Source organism: Boleophthalmus pectinirostris, unplaced genomic scaffold, assembly GCF_026225935.1.
Source record: "Boleophthalmus pectinirostris isolate CB_2022bp ecotype Guang Dong unplaced genomic scaffold, ASM2622593v1 HiC_scaffold_8, whole genome shotgun sequence".
Taxonomy (NCBI): Eukaryota; Metazoa; Chordata; class Actinopteri; order Gobiiformes; family Gobiidae; genus Boleophthalmus; species Boleophthalmus pectinirostris.
Window position 1 is genome coordinate 26,136,376 of NW_026571515.1, and position 22,557 is coordinate 26,158,932.

Sequence of the window (22,557 nt, forward strand, 5' to 3'; positions counted from 1 at the left end):
TGTATGTGAGCCAGCACCATCATAACAATATACTCTGGGCAGGCTATCTGTCCTCTCCATCTCCTGTACTCTCCTTATCTTTGTCAAGCCACACGCTCACCCCAGCACTTAGACACTTCCTGTTGGATCGCCCCGAGCACCTATAGTACTAATAGCAGTGGCAATGTTTTGAAAGGAAAAGGAGCAATAAAATAAAGGTTTACATGGAGGAGCTACAGTTATGGATCATTGAATCAAGAAATAGTTTTTTTACAATGTCAAAGGTTCAAATAGTAGTCTGTTTTTGTTTTTACTTTGCTCTGGAAAGAGGCAAGGCTAATCACAATCAGATTAAAGTAATAATTGCCAGGTAAAATTCTCTCAAATGTTAATGCTCCTGGGTATGTTTACAAATGTGCTGGCTGAAGTTAATCTTGATTTTAAAAAATAACTGGCAAATTTAATCACAACTGCAAACTGAAAATTTGCAAATAGATATCTTTCCAAAATACAGACAAGAAGTTTGCTAATACTTCTACTATACAATCTGAATTGTTCTCTTGACAAGTTGTATTGAATTTTAGCTGTGACAGTATGGCACAATCAGTATCTATATAACAATGATGTCTGGTTAATTGTGAATTGATCCAATCCTATACACAGTGACACAAAATAAGTGCTCCTCTCCCAACCCCACCCATGAACATGGGGCCTACAGGACAGATCTGCTATAATTACCTCATTATGGTCGTTAACAATGTCGGGGCTGTCTCCTCTCTCCTCGTCTCTCTCCAAGTGTGACTTGCTCTGCTCCTTGTCTCGCAGTGTGACATCTGCAGCCCTTAATAAACGCACTCTTCCTGCTTGTTGCTCCTGATCTCGTCTCTCTTGGGGATTGTATCTTTTATCTATGCTTTGTATTAACAAGACGCTTCGCCACGCAGCTCACCACTTCCACCGCTTTCACCGCTTCCAGCAGATCTTTGCACAAGAGATCTCAACCACTGATTTCAAGTAAAACCACAACAAAAATGATAACGCCACATGTTAGGGCCCAGATACAAAAAATAGCTTCTTGCAGTGGAGAAAAGCATGATGGGGGATGTAAACAGACTCTTTTAAAACTAAATATAGTCTCTCATTATTGCTAACTGTGCCCTGAGTGGAACCCCTCTGTAGTGCCATGCCCAATTAGCCCTGATCAATTCAGAGTGCAAACTGCAACAGCTCCAGTATCAGGCCCATTATGAAAGTCCACATCGGCGGGATGCTAACAAGGACACTTCAGGAGAGACAGCATCCTTCCGAGGTAGACAGTGAACAAAGCATGACAAATGTATTCAGGCTGAAACGACTCCACAGAGCAGAGAGCAATGTAGGCCATAAACAAGACACAAAACATCAAAACATGCTTATATAACTTTACACGATGGGGACTGCAGGGTTTGCAAATTATTAGCCAAATGAGATGAGAGGCTTCCCAAAATACAGCAGGCAGAAGGCACACACGGAGCGCAGTGCCAGGAAAAACAGAGCTGTTTAGAGTCCAATAATGAGGATAATGTAAGAGATCTAACTGCATTAGACACTGGTCCAGGATCACTGTAATGCTAATAAGGGAGCTTATTAAGTGGAGCTTATGTAACGTTTAACTATGAAGCATGTTTTACATTCATTAAATATCAAATAAGTATAAGCTGTAATTACAAACTATATGGATTTTATGCACATTTTATTTTGACTGAGTGCATCTCATTTAATCTCATAATACTGGATTTCCTGTCTGACTTTCCACCTCCATCATGTGGATTGGGGAAGGCACGCAAAGTACACTTACAGTGAGTAACATACAAAATAATCTTTTATACATTTTGGTCTTTTAAGAGTTATGAAAAGTTGGTAAAAACTGTTACAACAGTACTAGGAGGCATAGCGGAATAGCCATAGATGTTAGTGTTTTCATAATTTTCTCAAGGCAGACGGATGCGTCACAAAATGAAGACAACTACTTATTTTATTTTAATGAACTCTAAAGAGTCTTTTAATCTAGCTCTGCAGTACTCTGTGACATTTTGCAACTACTTGACATTTCAGTTTCCTGTCTCTATCCTTAACTCTCCTCCCCACTGCTTAAAATCAATTGGTTGCTGTGCTTCTCTTTATCACATTGACTTTTTGACTGGCATTGCCCTGTTTTACACGGGTCCTTGCCAGCCCCCTATTCTGCTAGGCCGTCTTATTGGTGGGTGTACTGTGTAATAGGATGGCACAGTAGGTGAGCTTAAATAAGGCCAGTGTATGGGGATTACTCACCCACTCACTCTGATCCCCTCCCACTACTATGTAATCCAATACTAATGAATATATCATGGCTGACACAGCAGATAAGGCGTCTAGGAACTACAGTCACAACATTGCTGCATCGTCGACAGACAGTAGCTGGCTGTTTACCCACAATGCCTCAGTGTTAGAGGAGGCACAGAGAGTACAAGTGTGTATGAGTGGATTGCTTCATCTATCTCAGTTATGGCTGATTCAAATGAAGTGCGAGAATAGAGTGGAGAAAGGCTAAATGAAAGCGTCGATACACTTAACACTAAACACTCCAATTGGGTACTAACATAGATTTAATATTAAACCACAGTGTGAACGAAAAGATGGTCAATGCAGACTCAATAGAAAGAAGTCTCTTTCAATACAACACTCAACACAAGGGACAGGAGAAGTGTCAGGGACATCAATTTTCATATGACATCACTGACTTAAATGGAACTATTTGTGTTATGTCCCAGCACAAGACGGAGAACTACGAGCACCCTGAAAATTATGTATAGCACCTAACAACTCAAAAATGAAAATGTATTGATTAGATCATTAAATTCATCCAGCCTTACTTGTTGCTATTCAGAGGGGAAAAAAAATTCATTGTCAAAATTAATAATTGAAAGAAAATATTACGTCCTTTGAATGGTGCTCAAAATGCTGCATGAAAAACATACAACATACCAGCCCTAGGCAAAAAAAAAGGCTATAAGGAACACATTAACTGGGTATGCATGACTTATTAATAAAATATGATATATCCAAGATCCCATGGTTCTACGTGCTGTTTTAAGTGTGTGGAGTGTGGAGAGGATTAGGATAAAAGTAAGTCCAAGGACAAAGATGGTGAAGCAGTGAGAAAAGAAATCACAAAATGACACATTTATGGAATCAAATTATTTTCAGAGAGAGCAGTGTGGATTGTAACATAGAAAGACCTGAGGTATCACCAACAGGAGTAAGATACATCACTCAAAAGTTTCATTAAATATGCAGCAACAAATCAATCATTAGTAAACCAATGCTGTCATGTCGCTCTAATGCCTGCTCCGTGCAATGTAACTGATGCCAGAGGACAATGGGGCTATGACATAATACCCAAAGCAGGCTCTGATCAATCAGTTACAGTGACGGTAGGCTTAATGTAATATTATTATCAAGCTATATTTTGTCATAACAAACATAACAACATTCAATTCAAATTGCAGGAATCGGCAAAAAGGACAACCCAATGAAACAGATTATAAAAAGCTAAAAATAAAATCAGAAAAAAGCAATAAATGCAAAATGAAACAAGTTCAACTTTTGCTCAAAGCAATTATGACAGAAAGGGCATCTATGTAATAACATCATGTAATTCGCTGGGTGGCCTTGACAAACAAGAAGCAGCCATCTGTTGGTGGTATTTTAATTCATGACAACATACAAAAAATTGCTGGAAGGACAGAGCTAAGTGGACGCACTGATAGTCGCTTTTATAATGAGCCTTCTTGAGCATGTCATTTAAACAAGCAGCACACTGTACTATTTCTACATATTCTCGTAAGTGCTTTGTTGATTTGTACAGAGTGTCAGAAAGTTGAATTTTCCCATAATTCAGGAGATTGTTATGATACTGTTTACTGGTACTAACCAACATTTTCCCAGATAGTAGAAAAAAAACTTTCCATCATTCTGTTGAGATTTTTGTATATGTTTCCCATCTGCTCTATTGTGCAATTTGTGTTCCTCTAATCATCCCAGTCATATTCAGAGTGTAATTTCACAATGTGTGGTTACTGGAAAACTTTTACACTAAACAGTTGCCAGAACCATTGGACACATCAACCAAAATATTTCCCTGAGTTCATTGACTCTTTCCTCTGTATATAAAGTCTGACTGAAACCAACCATATCAGTGTTGTTTCTTTATACAGTCTATGTTCGAAACCCATGAGCGCTCATCTCACTATAACCAAACACACAGAAAGAGTCAGACACTTAACAGCCATTACAATCTAGTCTACAGTCTGTGATTACAACCCACGCTTTTGTAGATTTCTTGGGTCCATTATGTTTGACCGCAGTATTTTGCTAATCACAAATGCTAATCATTGGGATTTATGATTTACTGCACAACTCGCTGCAACGAAGTAAAATGTGGGTTTTAAAATGCAGTACTCAGTTTAAAAACAGTTTAATTCGTTGCATAAATGTCAGCATCACAGCTGACAGTAAAGATTAAAAATAGTTTTGATATTGATTACTGATTCTAATATAAAACCCGCGGCGCTCATACACTGGACCAGCCCGAGATGGCCCAATAACTGTGACTATAATTGCTCTTCTAAATGTGGACTTACCATGAAGCCGTGGACATCAGAGACATGACTTCATCTTCCTCAAATGCAAGCCTATAAAGACTGGTGTTGATTTACAGTTTCCTAATCAACCAAAAGGCAGGCGGATATGAGCTTCTGTCAATGCGTCATTCACGCACAATCAACAGAGTGCCAACTATACTGCGCAAAAACACTGGACAGACACAGGGTCAATTTAACCCAATTATAATGCGCATTTAAACAAGGAAGCAATTGACGGGACGCTTTCATACAGAGGAACAGATGCAAAAAGGGGTTTTCTGTAGCTCCCGGACAAAGACATATTTTTCAAAGGCAAAGATTAACGCATCAAAGCAGAGAAAGGTCAGTCGCTGGTTGGGCATCTCACTACTTCATTTATATTCAAGATACCATGCGGCTACTTTTATTGGTTTTCAGCCTATGTCTGTATATATTGTGCCTTGGAGCTCTTGAACAACCTCTGGGAATGTCATTTATTGACAAAGAGATATTATGGCACTCTCCCAAATGTCTTAAATATTTATTATTATTATTATTATTATTATTATTATTATTATTATTATTATTATTATTATTATTATTATTATTATTATTATTATTATTATTATTATTATTATTATTATTTGGAACACACATTTTTATTAATTTTCCCAATATTGGTCTCACAATAATTATTAATTTCTCTGCTGAAGCAATATCCACCGAGGGGTTTTCAAGTTTTGTAATTTTAACTACCAATATGATATTTGCTACCCTGGGGAGGTTTGCAATCTTTCCTCTCTCTCATACCAATGCTATTGAACACTGTAATAAGGTAATTCACTTTCCCAAATTAAATTCATTTCCATATGTGACGCCTCTATTTGTAGCCCAGTTTTCCATCACAGATTCAATAGTATAATTGTATTGGATTTATTGCTCTTTGTCTAAGAGCCTCTTTCTGGGAAGGCGAATTGGATGAGGCTCTGTCATTATTTTGATTAAGACCCTCTGTCCACTGCGGGATGAATACTGATACTGAATGATGACTGAAAGAAAGTAGCTTAAATGTAAAAGCAGATACCTGAAAAGGGAAAGGGGATGCCATTTCATAGTCCTTCTATAAGAATTGCTTAGCATGATTTGGTTAAATATTTTGGTATTCTATAAAACTTCTAATTTCATTCATTTCTTCAGTTTCCATAGTTAATATACATTGAATTTAGACACCAGTGGTTAGATTAGTTAGGTTCGAGTAGTTTATTTGCGATTTGTAGTAAAAAAAAAAAAAAAAAAAAATTGTAAGTAGTTGAAAATGGTATTGTGTCCTATATTAAATCTATAAAATCTACTTGGAAATGTGTCCTAATTGCAGATGCCAAACCTTCTGTATTTTATTACCTCAGTCACTTAAATCTTGCTTCCCACTATTTTTAGGAAACATGGATGATACATTTGAACCCACCAGTTGATAGCAAGTTTCCTGACACACCTTCTATGTCTGTATATTTTTTTGGCTCCCCCCTCTGTCTCCCTCCTATCACCCCTGCACGTTTCCCTGTCCTCACCTTTCCCTCTTGCTCCAGTCTCTATAATCAGTTACCCGTGGCTGCCTTGTCAATCCACCTGACCCTTAGCTCCTCAAATCACCTCAATGTATTCCTCACCAAACCCTGACAGCCCGTCTACATGATCCCCCACCACTTGACACCCAGCGGGTGCACTCCCATCCTCCCATCTGCCCATCCCAAATTCAAAGAGCCCACAAGACACAGTCTGAGAAAGAGGGAGAGGGAAACTCTTCGTCTTGACAGCATACACAAACAGAGGAAAGACCCAGAGACTTTGCAATACAACACAAGGGATTTATCCATAGCACAACCCTTTGAATGTGCAAGTTTACAACTGATGGTCTCAAAGGAGGACACAAAGCAAAGCACAGATGAAACAACACTTCATTCTGAGCAACAGTCAGTTCCTTTAACCCTTGTCTTACCCAGTCTCCACAGTAATGGCTGAATCACCATAAAGTGACAAGTGCAATGCTTTGATCATAGCCGATGCTTAAGTAATGAGGCCAGCGAAGCAACATTTGAGAATAGCTAATTTTGGTGCAGTACAACAGGGCTGTGTATGAGTACTCATAGTCTATCTTGCATTCACATGTGTTTGTATTTTTCTCTCTGCAGAAGTGCTGGTAAAAGGAGCCTGGGGCAATAACAGGTGGCTGAGGAGCAAAAGGCCAGTGCTGGACCACTCTTCTTTGGAGTTGCTAAGAGGCAGCTAACATACCCCTGCTCTCCTCCTACATAGCATCAGTGCTCCATTTCAGCTGCAGGGCCTAGGAAGCTGGAAAACCGCCAATTCCTGCCACCCATGTTATCAGCTAATGAATATATAAAAACAACAATATTCAACCTGAAGGTGGTGAAGAAACAGAGTAGTTCATAAATGAAAAATGCTAAAGTAAGTTGACTTTTTGTATAAAATGTAAATAGTTAATTAAAAACATAGTTAAACCTTATTATTTTAAACAATAATAATATCAAGGCCAACCTTGAAACGGAGATGCAGATTCTGAGCACTGGGTCTACAAGACAGCTATTATTAAGGGTAGAAATTATTAAGAAATTTAGCCTTGACAAGAGTAAGTGACTAAGACTATCTTTAATGGTGAAAACACTAATCATGTGCTTGCTCTAATATTTAAACATTTAGAAACTTCATGTAGTGAGATACTGATCTAAACTCAAATAAAAAAATAAAAAAAACTATTCTCATTCACCTTGGCCTCATTTTGGTTCCTCTCTGTTTTCCTGATTGCAACAGTGCAATTATTTATATCTTTAATTACTTTGCCTCCAGGTTTCTATGTATCCTTGTGGACCATCACTCACTGCGACCTTGGCCTTTTTCCTATCCCACTTGATCCTTCAATCCTTGCCTTCAATATCCACTGCATTGAAGCTGGTTGAAAGGATGCAAAGTAGTCTCTCTTTCAAAGCATGTCCAGTATCCCTTATCTGTTATCTGCTTCATGGTACTCTCATCCCCTGGTCTCTCCCGATCTTTTCAGCATGGACTCCATCTTTTCTGCTCCTTTTTTCCTCATAAATCCCACTTCCATCCATCTCTTTGACGGGATGGCTCAATTACGCAGGCAGCGTTAGAGGAGGAGATTACGGTTTGTACTGAACAGTAGCGCCTCACTGATGCACTCCTATTGCAGTCAGCATCTCAGCACACCTCTGCTGCTCCCTGCTACATAAAGAGTTGTGTCTGCCATATGAAACTCTGGCTGCATAAACAGTATGATAATGAGACCAGCAGCAGCTCTCCGGAGGCTCTTTGCCTCTGGGCGCATGCACAGGCCCCATTCAGCTGCAGCGACTGTGTGAGGCGCTCTGTGCATGTGGGCACTGCAGTGTGTTTATGGATGTTTTACAGATGGTGACAAGTCATTGTCAGTCGCACTGCCCTCCCTCCTCCCCCAGGTTAAACTGGAGCAGGCGGCTGGCCACTGAGGCATGCTGGGATATTCCTCACACCACTGGGCTCAACAGTTACACCGCAATGAGCAGATATAAAGGTATTTGACCAAAGTGTGTTAGTGACAAACACTGTGGTACAATGGGCAAATGCACTAAACACACATGTAAGCAACAGACATGAGGCAGGGCAGCGTCTGCTTCTGGCAGTTCCTGTTTCATCATTAACATGAGCAGAAGAATACAGTGTGTGTGCTGCAGGAACAGCAGATGTGTAACAGGCCACAGAGGGTATAAGGATGGCAGCTGTGTGGCACAAGGCCAGGTGAGCTCTCTATTCACTGCTACACCTGCACAGACCGATACCAGCACTGCCCCGCCCTGCTCCTCTCCTGCCATATCTCATTTTATATAAATATCCTCTGCTGACTCTGCTGCCTGTTGATATCCAGCTCAGTTCTGGGTTCTTCTCCTCTTTTTAAATCTTCTCTCTCCCTTCTGCTCTGAGCGCCGTAGTTTGGGGTTACTCATCCCTGTCCCTGCCCCGCCACAACAGACCTACTGCAGCAGCAGGAGATAAGACTGGTAGACTAGAAAATCATTGTAGTCTGCTGTGCAGTGCAGCGTCTGTGTGGAGCGAATATGACAGCCGCAATCATGGACTGCCGGTACTTAACCACATTAAGTCTTTTGGCTATTAGCTGGGGGAGGGGAACATGCACTCTTGGTGAGAAAACGAATATCCATTTCATAGCTCTAAAGCAACAAGAGATGTTAGGCAAGTCTGGTATGTGTCTGAAAATATCACAGTTGAATAGCAAAGCAGAAAATTGTAGCGTATTTGCATAATACATTATAGATGAGATGTTGTTAAGAAAGCCAGCACTAATTTACTTTTACTAAAGATAAGAGTTTGATAATTTTAACAACAAAATCAGCAAAGCCTCCAAAAACAATATAAATGCAAATAACAGAAAAGAGAGACTCGGAATTTTGAAAGCAAAAACCAAAGCTGCGTTTCACTGTAATCATCATCTCAAATCAGTTGGCAGAGGAGGAGTGTGATTCTGTGAAGACCCTGTTGCATGCAGTGCTCTAAATGTTTAATTAGTGAAAGAACATTTCCAACCAAACACGAGAAAACTATAGCAGAAAGTGGCACGTTCCAACAGGTTATTCCTCAGTGACTGGTTCGCACAATCTCCCAACAAATAAAAACAATATGGAATTCATCACTATTGCACACTAGCCATTAGTAACACATCAAATGACCTATTACTTGTATTTCAATGGACACTTAAAAGCTGCTATTTTCAATTAACACAAATATCATCACACATTTATGTTCAGCTGTGGAAAATTACACAAGAGCAGTGAATAACTCAGATATTAGTATTTTTTTCCCAAATAAAGGTAGATCTAAGGCAAAGGTGCAATTCTGTAACAAGCCACATCCACCTTGCAGCCTAATTAACATCCTCACTCTAGAGCTCACGGCCGCTGTTTCTGCCTGCTCCCTGACAAACTGTTTGCCCCCACCAAAAGCCCATCTTACCTCCTCACAGATGCTTCACAGTGGATTCCCCCCAAGTTGTATTTTTTTCACTTGTCCGCTGTCTGAATGCACTTGTGCCTTTTTCTCCTCTTCTCTCTATCAAATTGATTGTGCCCCTGTTCAGTGCTGATGCTGCAGTGATAGGAAAACACACCCTCCTCCGGCCGCTCTCTCTGCCTCCCTCACTCTGATTGGCTGGCTGCTAGAGGTGACATCACCCTGCCTCTGCCTCCTCTTCTCTCCTCCCTCTCCCTCTCTCTCCTCCTCACCTCAGTATCTCTATAGGTTCTGACCATTCCTTTATTATTACCCCCAAGTCCCTCCTCCATCTCCTCCTTGTCCTCTACTGCCATCCCTGCCCACTCTTCCTACTGTGTGGATTATGGGATTCAAATGCTCATAGTATAGCCAAGGAGACTCAAGTGCACTGTACACTTGACTCCCACTGCAAACTATAAGAGCATATTGTGGATTAGGACTGCACCATGAATACAGATTAACTGAGATAACATTTATTGCCCCAATCAATTAAAAATAGTGTAATTAAAAGGTAAATTTAATTTGTTGTGAATAATATGGAAAATCAAAAATCTAGAGCAAAGCCACGTCTTGTGGCCATTAAGACATGAATCTCTAAACATTGCTAATAAATTCTAATAGGCCTATTCATTTTCATGTTATCTCCTGGCAGAACATAATTGTTTAAATAAAAAAAAAAAAAAAAGATTTCAATTATGATCCAAATATTCAGGATTTGTTTTTCCATTAACCCTCCTGTTATACAAAGATAAAATACAAAAAATGGGACAAAAGCAGTGTCCATGTAAACAGACAAATGAAAAATGAGACAATAATTATGAATGTACTGCACAGTAAGTACTATGGTGTGAATAATATTTATATGTATGTGTGTGTGTCACATAACACACTATACTGTATGTTACTTTATACACAATATTGGTAAAAAATGGCAAGGTGATGGGGTTTACTTGTTTTAGGTCACAACATATAACTCCCAGGCACATTTTACATGGTTAAAGATAATCCAGCTCTAAACATTTGAATAAAACACCAGTAAAGATTAGATTAACCTGTTGGTTATAACTCAGTCAGACCTTAGCTAGCAGTATACAGTACATGTGCGTAATACAACGCCCACGGCACTTTCTACACTCCTTTCTCTTCACCACAAACTACAAAGGTACAAATGATCGCCCTTGAGGTTTCTGAGTTAGGCCTCTCCATGCTCCACTGGGCTCAACTCTTTTAATTCATCCCTCCTCTAGGACACTGCATGGCTTAAATCTATTATATTCTAATCAAAGCTCTGAAAGGGAAGACTGCTGTGTGAGGTTGGTGAATAGAAATGTGTTGAGAAATACTGCTGCTGTATCTTATCCAAGTGAGATAGGAGCATGGAGATTTCAAAGTAATAAAACAGGGCTTAATACAAAGCGGTGACTGACTGTTTGCTGTTGTGACAAGATAATAGACTCATATAATGTCATAGGATGAAGATGATCCAGTTACACAAGAAGATAGGGAATCACAGATCTTATGTTATGACTCCACAAGCTCTAATCTCACATCTTAACTGGGTAAATTTATAGACACTGCCTGCTCAGACTGGTATTGTCTGCATGTGTTTCAAGCATCAGAAAAGCTTTCTATCCTATTGACAGTAATTTTTAGTATTCAGAACGTACTCGTATTTGTACTCGTACTCGTACTCATACTCATACTCTCTCTCTCCCTCTCTCTCTCTCTCTGGTGTAGCTTGTGGCAGTGTGTGTCTCATGTTTATACAATAATAACTTAACACAAAGAAGAAATCGAGAAGCTAAATTTGGCTTTCCTTTTACACGCGTAGGAAACTTGTGATTTTGTGAACCCAGCAGCTTTTCAAACTAGGTACTTTGTTAATTTAAATGTACCATAATCATGCAGCTTTTCCTCCTCCTTGTCTTCATGAACATGTTATTGATTTGCCTGGAAGATTCCACAGAATGGCATTAAATTTATCTTTCACAAAGGGGACAAGCCACCATGCCATACCTGTCAGACCTGCAGAACACAATAAGACATGCATAGTTTTAAGTTTTTTGTTGATTTTCCCCCCAATAAAGCACCTTTAATATAAGTGAATAAATTAAACAGGTATATTTAATGCAATACAGTGGAACATTCTTGGCAAAGCACTTTACATCTTCAGACCTTACCAACAAAGTTAGATAATGTGCACCTTTAATGTTTCCTTTTTTTTCAGTGTTTCAAAAGGTTTTTAAATAGACTTTCACTCTTATGTGTAAGACTAAATCCAGCTCCCTGCAGAATGTGGGCTTGGTTATCATTGAGAAAGTAAATAGTTGTTCCAGAATTTCAAGTACAAAAGTATGAAACTATGAAACTATACATTTAAACATCATTCTTCCATTGCTTGTTTTTTACTTTTCCAAACATATAAACACCTATTATCACTTTAAACCCTGCTTTCTGTTTTCTGTAGAGTATGAAACACAAAACACATACAAGGACATTGAGTGTTAGAACTGGGTGCCTGAATATGCAAGAAACTTGAGAATCAAACAAGCATGGTGCATAGTTTAAATTAAGTTGAATCTCCAACAAAGAAAAGGACCATTATTAATATATTATTATTTAAATACAATTATAACACTAACCTCATTATTGGTACCTGTTGCATACAAAAAACATTTACTTTACTACAAGAAAGCTCCACAGACTGTGTTAGATACATTATTAGATGTAAAATTAGCTCTGAATTGGCAGTACAAATAAATAAGAACAGGAGCAAGCCTGTACCAGAGACATGACACAGATTTATGTTTTGCTCCTAAAAATACCTCATAGAGCAGGTAACTGGGGCAGTGTTTTGCCCAGTCTAAACTCTCCATCTCCAATCTGCCTCGGTATAATTTCTCTTCTCTATATTTTGGCTTCAGCTCGTCGATGCCAGCGCATGCCCATCTGCTGTGAGTGCCCCCTGATTTGCCAAGCAAGCAGACAAAAGCTGGGACAGGATGGACAGCCTGGGGGAATGATTGATGAGGCCACTTGATGAACGTGTGGGACCTCCTCAATTATGTTAAGACTACAGTTCAGGGTCAACACAGCAGCCTGGAAACATGCCAGTAGTGCAGACAGAAGGTGGATAGATCTTGATTATGAGGCAATCAGAGTTAATTAGCTGCTTCTTTGAATGTAGGGTAATAAGCTTAGAGGATGCCAAATAATAGTATGTGTAAGTATTGGTAGTAATTGGCACTCATATTGTCTATTGTGCATACTGGATTGCATAGTACTATTCTTTAAAGTGCATATCTTGTGCATAATTTCCACCCAAAATGCAAGATATTCAAAGTGCTTCACATTGCAGTATTTCACTTTGATTTAGAAGTGGTAAGCTACTAATGAATATAGGCAAGGTTGGTGAGATAAGGCAAGGACTACAGTTATCAGTAAAAAAAAAAAAAAATAAATTATCAATAGCACCACCCTGACGGCAATGAGTAGTTCACACTTGGCACCTAGTAGAACCACTATTACTAACATTGGCTGACATTAGAGGTTGTATTTAAAACTCTGCAGGCAGTTCTATGTGGAGGAGGTCTAACATTTAGAGATATTATTAAGATGTAACCGTAAGCGAACACGACATTGAGTCACTTACCCCACAGTCTCTGCTCAAACAGGCAATTAAAACAAGGCCAGCACTAATATTTAAAGGGCAGAACAAGCGCAGAACAAAGGAAAATTAGCCAGTGCTTTGTAGGAAATGTCACTCAGACAGATCAATATAGATAATGCATATCCTGTCTCCCTCAAAGTGAAACAGCTCCATGAAAACAGGTTTGAAAAGGAGCTGCCTAATCCTGAGCTGTTTACCTCTGCTGTCACTTTTGTTTAGTGGCAAATACAACTTGGCCCTCACTCAAAACCAAAACAGTCCATGATATTCCTGACTTGCTTGTGCAAAAAGTATTGTTTTATGCATAAATGAGAGATGTTGGGGACAGATAGCTGATTCTCAAACTATGGTACTGTACAAAAGCTGATTGGTTCATGCCATATTTCAATTTTTGGACAATTATATTTCATCCACAATGTTGTCCTCCTTTGTGTTAGTTCTTGTTTAGAACCAGTATAACACTTCACTGCAACATTTAATCCTATTTTAGACCAGATTTATCCCTAGAGGTAGAATAGTCCTGATTTATACTTTGATCTGAATATGGTCAAATATTTTTGGGAACCACAATGGACTAGTTGAAACAGTACTCAAATAAAATATTCACTATACACTTTTATAGGCAAGAAAAAACATATATATTTCAGTCTCTAACTGTGCCTAGAATACACTGGCATCCAGAATAGAGTGATAAATGAGAAAGGAGAGGAGAGGCTATGAATGAACAAGTTAATGTCTAGAGTTGCAGGAAAAGGGCTTGTAGTCAGCAAAAGACAGAGGCAGAGTGAATACCATCAACCTCAAAACAAGACGTGGGGCAATATAGTAAATGGCTACAGTCAGACGAAGTCCAGAGCACAGAGACGTAGATCGCATACAGATACAGTCAAGGACAAGGAGACAACATGCACTGATCAATACATACAGAAAAAATAATGCAATGAGAAATCAGAACTTATGTGGTGAAGAAATAGCAGCAGGTTTTATTTGTCCTTCCTGGTTAAATCCATTCCACTTAAATTTCTATCATAACATTTTCAAGAAGGATTTTGATGTCTTGAATACTGACCTTGCAATGTACTCTAAGCAGAAGACCGCAATTTTTCTCAATTTTGTCCAAAATGCAAATGAAGGAATATTATTTGGGAACTTTTTCTATGTAAACATCTTAGGGTTTTAACTAGTGTTTTAGCTTTCCCAGCAGAACTAGGATTCTCTAATGGAACAACATGGATCTAATAACAGAATATTTCAGATAAGGCATGGTTAATTATATAGGCATAATCAAAAATCAGTTTCAATTTTTTGGGCGAAAAGGGTATGTTAAAAGCCTAAATGAAGATGAGAAATTTCAGCTATTATAATAAAACATGAGACAGAGTACATCAATTTGTGTTCCTGATACTTTTTAAAAACACATTTGTGTTAACTGAAATTGCATATTGACTAGTGGAGTAGTCTATGCACAGTGTATGCTACTGGGATTGATGGGGGAAACCAGAGTACCCATAAAACCACTATCCAGGCACAGGCAGAACATGCAAACTCAGCACAGCCCCACCCGTGTGATTGCATGTAACCCAATGCATGATTTGTAAGCACTTTAGCTCATTGTACATCTGACTATACTTTTTCAAAGTAACTCCCAAATGGCGTCATTGTCAGCGTTGCCATGACCACTCCGTGAGATGCTGTCGACGATTGGGGAGACATTGATCTGGTTAAAGTGATTATCTGGTCAGAGGGTCAAGCACCCGGCACTGACCAGTGTTAATCACTCAGTAAATGAGGTAAAATGAGCGTAGCCTTTCTGTGTAAAGTGACCCAGGGTGAAGAGGATGAGTACAATGCCATTACATATACTGTCAGTGTGTGACAGAGCAGCATTCTGGTGTGAGAAGTTACAGAACTGCTGTGTTCTGATATGTAATAATTGAGTCCAGTATGCCCAACTGTAGGAGGCTTGGACCTCGTACAAGTATATACTGACATTGTGTCAATGGGCAAGGCATGCTACCCACATTTCCTGCTCCAGTCACAAATCGTTTAAACTGCCAAATCACTGTGTAGGAAGCCTGAATATAAAAATGTGCAAGATCAAAATGTCAACTTATGTGGACCATATATATATATATATATATATATATATATATATTTTTTTTTATTGTTTAAATCATAACACTTGTCTCTTTTCCACACTACAGTCAGAAATTATAATACAGCCAATGTATGCTCACATTTCAATGATATTCAAATAGAGGATTTACATGGAGCTTTAACTGAACACACAAAATGTCACTGTCAAAACAATGGCATAATCTCAAATCATTTCACTATAAAAACTGTAGCCCTCAAATACGGGCCACATCTTAACAGCATGAACAGTGAAATGTCACAAGATAAAATGAGTGTTCTGCCTTTCCATCTTATTTTTACAGACTAAAGATGAGCGTTTCTCCAAATGAATTTACAATATGATCGGTAACATGGGCGGACCCAGACTCCAAATGCCAGGAGGAAACCATTGGTGTTCCACAGAGAGTATTGTCCCTGAGTGGAGGGTGAGTGGACACTAAGAGGTAATAAAGACTATGACCTTTACAGTAGAGGCACTGTCACATTCAGTTTAAGTCTGGACCTTGAGCAGAGACATGTACCAATGTTCTCCCACAAGACTTACCTTTTCATCCAGGAGCCCAAGAAGTATAAATATTTTAAACATGACGAAGAGACTAAGAATGTCACTACAAATTTTCTGTAGCTCCTAGAACCTATTGGAGGTCATCGGAAAAAGGTTGTTCTCTCATCTATAATTAAAAACTGAAATTCTAAATTCTTTGATTGGCATGGATAATATAATGAATTATTGATAATATCATTAATGTTGTTTTCAAAAGGCACCCCTATTCACTGACATAAGAAGCATGATGGAACTACCTGCTCACAAATATGTACTATTACTTCCAAATATACTCATGACAAAGTGATGGTAGCATAAAATTAGAGCGCATGTGTCATAGACCCAGTAGTCCATGTAATGACTAAAGGCCTAGTAGACAGATGATAAACACATTCAGATGCATGCATTCTTCAATAAATCCAATGATCAGTACCAGCCTGAAACAGTTCTCTGTCATATTATGTAATCTTAGGTCTGCTGCGAAATCCCACATTTATTTCAGGCCTCTTCCTCCTTCATATTTTCCACACTGGCACTGGAGTCCTCACGGGCAGCACACATAACAGCATCAGGAGGTGATGACAAAAGTGACAGACAAAACATCACACCTTCCCAAGGCCTCTGTCCTCTTCAATATCACAGACAAGATAAAACTGGTTTCTTCAGAACTTAGGGCAGTATTTCCTTTTGGAATGCAGTCCCCTTATACATTTGTAACAGAAGTTACATGTAGCAGTTCAGATCCAGATGAGGTTTTGGGTCTTGTGTACTCATTTAAATTGGTCTCTTTAATATATCCACTTGGTTTAGTTCTGGTTTAGACCTGACTGGACTGATTTAGACTTGTGTGTAGTTTTAGCTTTCAATCTGGCAACAGATTTTGACAAAATTCCTATCAATTTCCTTGTTTTTGACACGGTTTAGTCCAAATTTCAGATTTTTGTCATTCATTGAAGACATCATATAATTGAACTTTTTTTCCTCTCTCTTGTCCCAAAAAACACAAAAGTCATGAATTTACTTTAAAATGCCCACCCATTTCCTTAAGTATAAATATCTCTCAAGATAATTAGAAATGGTCAACCAATTACAGTAATGAGCTGTTGCTGGATTTGGCTCCTTTCTGAAGGAGCTTTTATCATTTTGTTGGGAGGCTGCAGTAGTGATTTATGCCTGACGCGTAGGACACTAAATGTATTAGGTTGAGAGGCTCTCTGGCTCACACACAAAACACACATTATTAATGAACTTTAGAGGCCTTCACTTCCTCCTCTGCTCTGGCCCCACCAAAAACAAGCCATCACTTCTGTACGCCATGTTGATTAGTGCCAGTCTGTGCCTTTTAATAATGATAATGGAAAATGGCTATTTTTCTATAAAGCATTGCTCTAGGGATTTGAGTCTATTTGGCTCTGTACAGGCCAAAGTCCCCAGGGCATTACTCCATTAAACTGTGAGCTATATATGACTGTTAGTCTATAGCTTAATGTCCAACCTGTAGAGTGGAGATCAGTAAGGGAGGGTTTGAATGTCAGTCCAAATTGTTTATTCATAATATTATGAATATAATAATTTGGAGTAGACTGACACAAGTGTTGCTGCCCATCTGCACCACTGGACCCTCTGACAAACACCAGTTACTCATTCAAACATTACATTCATTCTAGATGTCTTGCCAAAGAAGACAACAGTATGCAGTGCTCCTAATGGGATGAAAACCACCAGTCAAAGTCAACCTGTCACACTGTTTTTGAAGGCTTTTATACACATTCTGTAATTACACATTAAAAGCTATTTACTCATTCAGACATTTCTTGGTGTACATTGACCAAACATCTTGAAACCTGGAATGAGGCTTCTCAGTGTGCTGTGTCTTTGGGTGTGGTCTAAGGAGACTGGGTGGCTGATAGCATTATTAAACCTGTACAAGGGTTAAATCAAATTGTAATTGAAGCATGAAATGAATCCATCAGTGACTTTGTTGAAAACCCAACAGAAGAGAAAATGACACATGCAATAGGAGAAAAGGAGCAGCCCGTTCATGTCTAATGACCTCTGCACAGTGAAGGCACACCTCATTTGAAACCATCAGACATCTCCATCTCCCATGACAGGCAAAATCACATGTTCAACCAAAATTGGAGCTCTCTGGGGAAAAGCAGACTGGTTGAAAATCTATTGTCAACACTGGTGCATATGAAAATTTCACGGCAGTAATCCCAAGCTAATTGCATATGAAAACCATTAAAGAGCAACAGATGTTAGAAGAAAATGCAAATCAGGTGTGGGCCTCGAGAAAATTGCTTGAGACTTGAGTGGGGGATGGCGGGCTGTCCCAGGTTTTGTGTACCTCAGCTCGGTGTGAGGGTGGCAATCCCTGCATGACGAAGCTCTAATTTCATGTAACACGCGTCACTGCTCACCAAACATAGATGTTCCCTATTTTGCTACGGGAGGAGGTGGCAGGTAAAAGACACAAGCAATAGAGAAACCAGGCATGGGCATTTGAGGATTGGATTTCTGCCCTAGGAGGAGCAGATTGTGGAGTGGAACAAATTCAGCATGAGAGGCTGGCTGGAGCAAAAAGGCAATGGAAAAGGGGTGAAGGCAGGTGCAAAGTGGAAACATGAAAGGGCATTTAAAGGAAGCCAAATTGGATAAGAAAGCTTACAAGAGAGGGCAAATTAGGAACATCAGGCTGTTGTATTAGGACAGCTTAAAGTTTTTCTATAGGATTAAAAAAAAACTTTTATATCTAGACAAAGGTGCCCACTGCCAAAGCAAAAGTGAGAAAACTCATCACAGCAAATTGGGGCTGTAAAATAACTGATAAAATAAGACTTGTTCAACCAGAGGGCAGTGAATTCTTGTGGCAAATGACATTGTGGCATCCATGAGACAAACAACGCACAAATCTTTACTACTTGTGTCTGTGTTTGTGCAAAAACAAATCACCCCATTTAACCAAATTAATTGAATACTTCATAAGAAATCTACAAGATTGTTTTTCCAGGGGTAAATACAGCAGGGATTTTAGATACTCTGGTATTCAAATGAGGAGAAACCAGTGTCATTTTAGGATGTGTTAAAGGAGACAATGGACGCAATTTTATGCATTTATTCATGTAGTTATTCCACTCTGAATCAAAGGCTCAAGGCTGGGTCAGCGATTTAATAGCCAAAAATACTCTAGGATTTATGGTTAATGTCTTCTCTCCTTCAAATTCTCTTCATTTTTGTACCATCCTTCCTTAAAAATGCCACAAAACGTTGAAAAGTGCATTTTTGCGAATATCTCAAACTCCAAGTTTTTTCATACACCCTCCCACCCCACCCCCGCTCCCCTCCCCCCATTAAAAATGTTCCCCATCATTCAAGGCTTGTGAGGTCACAAATTAGCAACAAGAAACCAACAGTTTTCCCCAAAGGTTTTATAACCATCCTGTTCAAACAACATTCTCAGATCTTTTTACAGAGCCAGAACAAAAAAGATTAAACATAATAAACTCCCAAACCTTTTGTACAGAGAAACAAACTATATGAAGAAAATGTCTTTTATATTAGTCCATGTTTTTAATCCTCTGAATCTGCAGGTGCATTTGACATTAAACTGAGCTGAGACACACATGTACCATGAGCCTCTCAGTATTAGAAATCAGTCTGTTCACTTGCTGCTGGTTTTGCTCAATTAACATGGAATAGAAACCAGTGAGACCAGGCCATCCAACACGTTTCCAGTGATGTTGATGAGACTGTGTTGTGTATACTGTAATCTTAGTGTGAATGTATGAGGCATAGGCAAACTAGTTTAACAATTGTGTATGTGAAAAATTAGGCCAGTCCGAATCCCTCGGAGCACTCCTGGATGGCCAGCAGCAGCATGTGTCTTAACTTCTCATAGCTCTCGTAAGCTGGGAGGTCCAACTGGTTAAAGCTAGAGGAACAAGAATGAGAATTGAAGCGGTGCTCATTTTTCAACTCAAAACACATTAATATTTATGTTTGAGTTTACCAGGTATGCGCAGATGGCAGGCGGTCAGTGGATCTGTCGTCTCTGTGGATTTGAAACTTCTGAATCCCGTTCATTCCCTCGAGGGCAGCAAAGCCCTGCAGAGGGACTTTAGACGTGCCAGTTACAAACTGCAGGAACTTGGCTCGATCCGCCTGGTCAAACGAACGCAGTGCCCTCCAAAACCACTGGATCTGCAGAGAAACAAACATGCCATCCTTTAGTCAAGGCAATGTTTTGTTGAAATTGCTACTTCAAGGCCTTGAATCTGAATCCTAAGAATGATTTGAAAGTGGTTTGTTGTGAGCAACCCACCTGGATGGAGCTGGACTGGTACTTGTGGTACTCAGTGTTGGCCTTGAGGTCGTCGATGTCGATGGTGGGCAGGCCTGAGATCAGCAGCTCCAGCTCTTGTTCAGTGAAGATGGAGATCAGCCTCTTGGGGATGATCTCATAGAAGCCTTCAAGGAAAGCTGCCAGCTGTTTCCGGATCGCACCTTAAAAATAGCAAAAACATTACTATAAGTGTCTCCTCTGGGTTGTTCAGTCCTCAGTCCTAAATGTTTTGCTATAAGGCAACAAGTACTGTTGCATAAATCAGTGGTGCATATTTTAACAAACAGCTGAGGACCACAGACCCACTAAACACTTCAGGTCACAGCTGGAGGAAGACGCTAATCATAATCAGCAGTCTTAAAACATTTTTGCTCAGATTTAATAATACATGGGATGCCATCTAGTGGTTTCAGTGTGTACCGCACTAAAGACTGGATCATCTATCAATGAAGGGACACTAGCTATGCAAGTAGACAATGTAAAATATGTCAGGTGACCTTTGAACACTCACCAGTCATCTTCATCTGACACACGAGGTGAACATACTCCTTTTTGTTTTCCTCTGTAACAAGGATATTGGCGCCATTTGGTTTGAGGTCTCTGACTTCACAAACCCCAAACTCTTGAACCTACAAATGCATCACAAAGACACACATTTATTATAGTACACTTATTGTAGATGATTCAAAGAAATACCATGACAGTTGCAGATCTGAAAGTGCTACAAATGCAAACATGAATTGGTTACCTCTGTGCTGAATGTCAGCTCGTAACCCAAAGTGGACACATCATTCTCCAACAAGTACACCAACCCCTGGAAGAATGGGTAGTCCTCACTCTCCATATCTGTGTACCTGAGCACAAAGCAAATCATTACTCAATCTTTAAATTAAGAAATCTTCTACAGTGGAAGAGGACACTTCGTCTAACAGGACGTTTGTCTTTACCTCACACTCTTGCCCAAGATGTGCTTGTAGAAGCTGCGTGTGAAGTAACACTCCAGGAGACGGTTATCATACACCGCCTTGGCCACCACACGGCCCACAAACTTGAAGTAACTGAGGTGGTTCGGGTTGCAATGAGATGAAGGGTTGATGGTGTAGGTGACGCGGTCACCAGGTGATGTTCGGAAAAGAGCATACATGGGATTGAACATCTCTCTGGAGATAATCATGTACCACTCCCTCAAAAGACCACCAGCATCCTGGCCTTCCTCTCCTTCAAAGACGATATACCTGCAACACAAAGTTGGTATTGTGTAGACAATAGGACAGTTGTCAATAGAAGCACATTTGTGAGAACCTACAGCCTGTTCTTCATGTCCTCCGGGCTCTTGCGGTGAAGCTCTCTGTAAGAGTCCTCAAAGACATGGTCTCTCCTCACATGCACCGCCATGTCCTCCTTCCTCAGGCCCTCGTCCAGCCGCTCCAGCTCTTGACGAAAGTATCTGCAGACATGAAGTAAACCGAAGTAAGCCGAAGAACAAAGTCACTTTAAATATTATACAGATACAGGCCCTTACTTCCGCTTCACATCAAAGTCCAGGATTCGGATGTAATCAACCAGAACTGCAAAAGGCCCATCAGCCAAATGGGTCGTAGACTGCCGTAGGATCTGGTTCAGGACTGTGCGGTGTGTTTCTGAAAAACAGCATTTTTGAGTGTTTGTCCTAATGAAAGACAAGGGCATGACTTCACTGAACTGAATAGGCACCTGCAAAGCGGAGGAACTTCTGTGTGTCTGGGGGCAGGTTTGAAGAGATGTGCATGGAGGATGGTTCTCTGGAGAAGAAGGGGTCAAGGGAGGAAGGTGTGGCTGGTGTGAGGGGGGCAGGAGAGAGTGGCGGAGGCTCGTCTTTGATGTGGGACAACTGGCTCTCCCGCGTATCTCGCACTGGAGGCTTGCTCTCTCGCTCTGTAGCATGGACTAGGAAGAAGGCCTCTACAGCTGGTTGGAGAACTGAAAGAGCAAACATGGCTTAAACAAATCAAATTATTACATCTGGGCAGTGGGGGCTGAACTGACTGATGCATTAATTAATAGTAGCACTGAAAAAAGCTCTAAAATTGTTTGGTTCTGACACAAAAGTGCTACTCTGTATACAAAGTACTAGTAAACAGCATATTTTTAAGTGAAAAAGCAGATTCAACTGTTCAGT

General features: G+C 39.8%; 2 protein-coding genes across 16 annotated transcripts in view; both read right to left on the minus strand.

Annotated features, from left to right (window-relative positions):
* l1cama (L1 cell adhesion molecule, paralog a) overlaps window positions 1–9,806 on the minus strand; it is a 46,555-nt gene extending 36,749 nt beyond the window's left edge. For 3 of the 4 annotated variants that reach the window (XM_055166062.1, XM_020929575.2, XM_020929577.2), the window contains exon 1: window positions 9,666–9,806. The gene's annotated coding sequence lies outside the window, so the exon portion shown is untranslated. Of the gene's footprint in view, window positions 1–4,643; window positions 4,698–9,665 lie in introns of those variants that run through there. The other variant, XM_055166061.1, reaches the window with a different exon arrangement.
* A 9,352-nt stretch (window positions 9,807–19,158) lies between these two features.
* huwe1 (HECT, UBA and WWE domain containing E3 ubiquitin protein ligase 1) overlaps window positions 19,159–22,557 on the minus strand; it is a 30,227-nt gene continuing 26,828 nt past the window's right edge. For all 12 annotated transcript variants that reach the window (XM_055166381.1, XM_055166383.1, XM_055166374.1 and 9 more), the window contains 9 exons: window positions 22,113–22,358; window positions 21,922–22,039; window positions 21,706–21,846; window positions 21,347–21,634; window positions 21,148–21,253; window positions 20,911–21,028; window positions 20,379–20,560; window positions 20,067–20,257; window positions 19,159–19,988 (listed from right to left, as the gene is read on the minus strand). In XM_055166381.1, the coding sequence (XP_055022356.1) occupies window positions 19,886–19,988; window positions 20,067–20,257; window positions 20,379–20,560; window positions 20,911–21,028; window positions 21,148–21,253; window positions 21,347–21,634; window positions 21,706–21,846; window positions 21,922–22,039; window positions 22,113–22,358 (1,493 nt within the window). In that variant the 3' untranslated portion in view covers window positions 19,159–19,885. The remainder of the gene's footprint in view (window positions 19,989–20,066; window positions 20,258–20,378; window positions 20,561–20,910; window positions 21,029–21,147; window positions 21,254–21,346; window positions 21,635–21,705; window positions 21,847–21,921; window positions 22,040–22,112; window positions 22,359–22,557) is intronic.